At 56.0% G+C, this 6,000-nt stretch overlaps 1 protein-coding gene across 1 annotated transcript in view; it reads left to right on the plus strand.

The window, feature by feature from the left end:
* The window catches only part of LOC144677719 (V-type proton ATPase 116 kDa subunit a 2-like), a gene marked incomplete at its 3' end in the record, with an annotated part of 34,308 nt that extends 28,774 nt beyond the window's left edge, over positions 1-5,534 (plus strand). The window contains exon 4 of the mRNA XM_078537753.1: positions 5,384-5,534. Coding sequence (XP_078393879.1) covers positions 5,384-5,534 — 151 coding nt within the window. The remainder of the gene's footprint in view (positions 1-5,383) is intronic.
* Positions 5,535-6,000: the final 466 nt, after the last annotated feature.

A 6,000-nucleotide genomic window follows, 5' to 3' on the forward strand; every position in this document is an offset into this window, starting at 1 on the left:
ACGCTCGGTGTGTAACCGGGCTCGGTATGTAACCGGGCTCGGTATGTAACCGGGTTCGGTATGTAACCGGGCTCGGTATGTAACCGGGCTCAGTATATAACCGGGTTCGGTATGTAACCGGGCTCGGTATATAACCGGGTTCGGTATGTAACCGGGCTTGGTATGTAACCGGGCTCAGTTTTTAACCGGGTTTGGTATTTAACCAGGCTCAGTGTGTAACCACGCTCGGTATGTAACCGGGTTCGGTATGTAACCAGGCTCGGTATGTTACCGGGCTGGGTATGTAACCACGCTCGGTGTGTAACCGGGCTCGGTATGTAACCCGGCTCGGTATGTAACCGGGCTCGGTATGTAACCACGCTCGGTATGTAACCGGGCTCGGTATGTAACCGGGCTCGGTATGTAACCGGGTTCAGTTTGTAACCACGCTTGGTATGTAACCACGCTTGGTATGTAACCGGGCTCGGTGTGTAACCGGGCTCGGTGTGTAACCTGGCTCGGTGTGCAACCGGGCTCGGTATGTTACCACGCTCGGTATGTAACCGGGCTCGGTATGTAACCGGGCTCGGTATGTAACCGGGTTCAGTTTGTAACCACGCTTGGTATGTAACCACGCTTGGTATGTAACCGGGCTCGGTGTGTAACCGGGCTCGGTGTGTAACCTGGCTCGGTGTGCAACCGGGCTCGGTATGTTACCACGCTCGGTATGTTACCACGCTCGGTGTGTAACCACGCTCGGTGTGTAACCGGGTTCGGTATGTAACCTGGCTCGGTATGTAACCACGCTCGGTGTGTAACCACGCTCGGTGTGTAACCACGCTCGGTGTGTAACCACGCTCGGTATGTAACCGGGCTCGGTGTGTAACCGGGCTCGGTGTGTAACCACGCTCGGTGTGTAACCGGGCTCGGTGTGTATCCGGGCTCGGTGTGTAACCACGCTCGGTATGTAACCGGGTTCGATGTGTAACTGGGCTCGGTATGTAACCGGGTTCGGTGTGTAACCACGCTCGGTGTGTAACCGGGCTCGGTGTGTATCCGGGCTCGGTGTGTAACCGGGCTCGGTATGTAACCGGGCTCGGGGTGTAACCGGGCTCGGTGTGTAACCGGGCTCGGTGTGTAACCGGGCTCGGTATGTAACCGGGCTCGGTATGTAACCGGGTTCGGTATGTAACCGGGCTCGGTATGTAACCGGGTTCGGTATGTAACCGGGCTCGGTATGTAACCGGGTTCGGTATGTGAATGGGTTTGGGATGTGTCCGGGCTCAGTATGGTATCTCCTCCAGCCCCTACACCCTTCCCTATCTCTGTAACCTCCTCCAGCCCCTACAACCCTCCCTATCTCTGTAACCTCCTCCAGCCCCTACAACCCACCCTATCTCTGTAACCTCCTCCAGCCCCTACAACCCTCCCTATCTCTGTAACCTCCTCCAGCCCCTACAACCCTCCCTATCTCTGTAACCTCCTCCAGCCCCTACAACCCTCCCTATCTCTGTAACCTCCTCCAGCCCCTACAACCCACCCTATCTCTGTAACCTCCTCCAGCCCCTACAACCCTCCCTATCTCTGTAAACTCCTCCAGCCCCTACAACCCTCCCTATCTCTGTAACCTCCTCCAGCCCCTTCAACCCTAACATTCCCTGTATCCTCCTCCAGCCCCTACAACCCTCCCTATCTCTGTATCCTCCTCCAGCCCCTACCACCCTCCCTATCTCTGTAATCTCCTCCAGCCCATACAAACCTCCCTATCTCCGTAACCTCCTCCAGCCCCTACAGCCCTCCCTATCTCTGTAGCCTCCTCCAGTCCTCACATTCCCTGTATCCTCCTCCAGCCCCTACAACCCTCCCTATCGCCGTAACCTCCTCCAGCCCCCACAACCCTCCCTATCTCTGTAACCTCCTCCAGCCCCTACAACCCTCCCTATCTCTGTAACCCTCCTCCAGCCCCTACAACCCTCCCTATCTCTGTAACCTCCTCCAGCCCCTACAACCCTCCCTATCTCTGCAACCTCCTCCAGCCCCTACAACCCTCCCTATCTCTGTAACCCTCCTCCAGCCCCTACAACCCTCCCTATCTCTGTAACCTCCTCCAGCCCCTACAACCCTCCCTATCTCCAGAGCCTCCTCCAGCCCCAACAACCCTCCCTATCTCCGTCACCTCCTCCAGCCCCTACAACCCTCCCTATCTCTGTCACCTCCTCCAGCCCCTACAACCCTCCCTATCTCTGTAAATTCCTCCAGCCCCTACAACCCTCCCTATCTCTATAACCTCCTCCAGCCCCTACACCCCTCCCTATCTCTGTAACCTCCTCCAGCCCGTACAACCCTCCCTATCTCTGTCACCTCCTCCAGCCCCTACGACCCTCCCAATCTCTGTAACCTCCTCCAGCCCCTACAACCCTCCCTATCTCTGTAACCTCCTCCAGCCCCTACAACCCTCCCTATCTCCAGAGCCTCCTCCAGCCCCTACAACCCTCCCTATCTCTGTAACCCCCTCCAGCCCCTACAACCCTCCCTATCTCTGTAAATTCCTCCAGCCCCTACAACACCCCTAGTCTGTAACCTCATCCAGCCCCTACAACACCCCTATCTCTGTAACCTCATCCAGCCCCTACAACCCTCCCTATCTCTGTAACCCCCTCCAGCCCCTACAACCCTCCCTATCTCTGTAAATTCCTCCAGCCCCTACAACACCCCTATCTCTGTAACCTCCTCCAGCCCCTACAACCCTCCCTATCTCTGTAACCCCCTCCAGCCCCTACTACCCTCCCTATCTCTGTAACCTCCAGCCCCTACAACCCTCCCTATCTCTGTAACCTCCTCCAGCCCCTACAACCCTCACTATCTCTGTAACCTCCAGCCCCTACAACCCTCCCTATCTCTGTAACCTCCTCCAGCCCCTACAACCCTCACTATCTCTGTCACCTCCTCCAGCCCCTACAACCCTCCCTATCTCTGTAACCTCCTTCAGCCCCTATAACCCTCCCTATCTCTGTAACCTCCTTCAGCCCCTACAACCCTCCCTATCTCTGTAACCTCCTCCAGCCCCTACAACCCTCCCTATCTCTGTAACCTCCTCCAGCCCCTACAACCCTCCCTATATCTGTAACCCTCCTACGACCCTCTGAGATCTCTGCGCTCCTCCAATTCCGGCCTCTTGACCATCCCCCCATTCCCATCGCTCCACCATCGGCGGCCGAGCCTTCAGCTGCCTGGGGTCCCCGAGCTCTGGAATTCCCTCCCTAAACCTCTCCACCCCCTCCCTCGTGCTCTCTCTTTGTCTCTCTCTCTCTGTCTTTCTTTCTCTGTCTCTCTCTCTCTGTCTCTCCACCTGTGTCTCTGTCTCTCTCTCTCTGTCTCTCTCTCTCTCTGTCTCTCTCTCTCTCTGTCTCTCTCTCTCTGTCTCTCTGTCTCTCTGTGTCTCTCTCTCACTGTCTCTCTCTGTGTCTCTCTCTCTGTGTCTCTCTCTCTGTGTCTCACTCTGTCTGCCTCTGTGTGTGTCTCTCTCTCGGTCTCTCTTCCTGTCTCTCTCTCTGTCTCTCTCTCTAGTCCCTCTCTCTCTCTCTCTCTGCCTCTCTCGCTCTCTCTCTCGTGCTCTCTGTCTCTCTCTCTCTCTCCCTCTCTCTCTCGTGCTCTCTGTCTCCTGTTTAAAAAGTCTCCTTAAAATCCACCTCTTTGATCTTTTGGTCATCAGCACTTAATGCCCTGATGCGTCCCGGGATTGAAGTTTGGTGTGATTTATGCTCTGGACATTGTTATGTGTTCACCGTGTGAAATGAATGCTTGGTTCTGGGAGCCTGTGTGAAAGTTAAATCTTTGTAGTTGGCAAATACACAAAGGGTGCTCGGATGTGATAGAAATTTGACTGAGATTCACGTTTTGATGATTTACACGGCGAGTTGTGGTGATCTGGAAGGCGCTGTCTGGAAGGGCGGTGGGAGCAGATTCAATAGGGACCCTCGAAAGGGGCAATCGGAGAAATACCTGAAGGGGAAAAATTTATGGAAATATGGGTGGGTGGGAGAGCAGAGTGGGGGGAGTGTGGGATTAATTGGACAGCTCTGTCAAAGAGCTAGCACAGAGTAGAAGGGCAGAATGGCTTCCGCCTGTGCTGTCCGATTCTGGCAGTTTCAAATCCCATGTGTAGGGACGTAGGGTCAGTGAAATTGTGTTCAGGGCTTAGACATAAGACTGTCAGTAACTGGAGGAGGCCCTTCGGCCCCTCGAGTCTGCCCTCCCATTCAGTAAGATCGTGGCTGATCTGATTGCGGCCTGAACTCCGCTTTCCTCCCTTCCCCCCATAACCCTCGACCCCCCCCTCCCTTGTCAATCAGAAACCTGCCTAACTCAGCCTTGAATATATTCAGTGACCCGGCCCCCACTGCTCTCTGGGGTGGGGGAGAGAGAATTCCACAGACTCACGACCCTCCCAGAGAGGAAATTCCTCCTCGTCTCCGTCTTCAATGGGAGACCCCCTCATTCTGAAACTGTGGCCCTCTCCCCCTCGTTCTAGATTCCCCCCCCACCCCACGAGAGGGAACATCCTCTCAGCATCCACCCTGTCAAACCCCCTCCCTCCCTCCCCTCAGAATCTGATATGTTTCAATAAGACCACCCCTCACTCTTCTAAACTCCAATGGGTACAGGGCCCAACCTGCTCAACCTTTCCTCATCAGACAAACCCCCTTCACCCCAGGAATCGGCCCAGTGAACCTTCTCTGAACGGCCTCCAATGCGAGTCTATCGATCCTGAGGTGAGGAGACTGAAACTGTCCACAGGGGCTCCAGGAGCGCCCTCACCAACAGTTCGAGCAAGACTTCCCGACATTTATAGTCCACCCCCCTCGCGATAAAGACCAACATTGCATTCCCCCTCCCGAATCACTTGCTGCAGCTGCATACTAACTTGTGGTGATTGATGTACCCGGACACCCAGGTCCCTCTGCACCACAGCGTTCAGCAACCTCTATCTCTGTTTAAATAATATTCCATTTCCCTATTCCTCCTGCTAAAGCGGACATGGTCGCATTTCCTCCCTTCGTACACCACCTGTCATATGCTTGCTGAACCTATTTGTATCCCTTTGTATCCTCCACGCAGCTTTGCAGGTCAACAGATTTGGCGAGAGGACACTCGGCCCCTCATTACAGTAGCTGGTCGTCAATAACCGTTGCCCATTCCCCTGATCAACTTAACCCCTGACCTCTGCCTGCTGTGGTCAACTGAGAGTTTTTGGGTGATGTGGTTCAGGGGTGAGGGGTTCAGGGGTGAGGGGTCAGGCCACGCAGTGTTGCAGCTGAATGATTCCGCTCCACCCCCACTCCCAGCCTCTGGGATTAACTTGGTTTCCTCTCTCTCTCTCTCTCTCTCTCTCTCGGGACGCTAGCGGAAAGCGGGAGCGACTGTACCTTCATTCTACAACCAGATACCGACCAAGCAGTCTCCGCCAACCCTGAACCGCACCAATCAATTCACCGCAGGATTCCAAAGCATCGTCGATGCCTACGGAGTGGGGAATTATCAGGAGGTCAACCCAGGTATGGGTCAGCGCCGAGGGGGCGCCGCGCTGTCGGAGGGTCAGTACTGAGGGGGTGCCGCACTGTGGGAGGGTCAGCGCTGAGGGGGCGCCGCACTGTCGGAGGGTCAGTACTGAGGGAGTGCCGCACTGTCGGAGGGTCAGCGCTGAGGGAGTGCCGCACTGTCGGAGCGTCAGTACTGAGGGAGCACCGCACTGTCGGAGGGTCAGTACTGAGGGAGTGCTGCACTGTCGGAGGGTCAGCGCTGAGGGAGTGCCGCACTGTCTGAGGGTCAGCACTGAGGGAGTGCCGCACTGTCGGAGGGTCAGTACTGAGGGAGCGCCGCACTGTCGGAGGGTCAGTACTGAGGGAGTGACGCACTGTCGGAGGGTCAGTACTGAGGGAGCGCCGCACTGTCGGAGGGTCAGTACTGAGGGAGCGCCGCACTGTCGGAGGGTCAGTTCTGAGGGAGTGCCGCACTGTCGGG

The sequence above is a fragment of the Cetorhinus maximus genome, unplaced genomic scaffold (genome assembly GCF_964194155.1).
Source record: "Cetorhinus maximus unplaced genomic scaffold, sCetMax3.hap1.1 HAP1_SCAFFOLD_2938, whole genome shotgun sequence".
NCBI classification, from domain to species: Eukaryota; Metazoa; Chordata; class Chondrichthyes; order Lamniformes; family Cetorhinidae; genus Cetorhinus; species Cetorhinus maximus.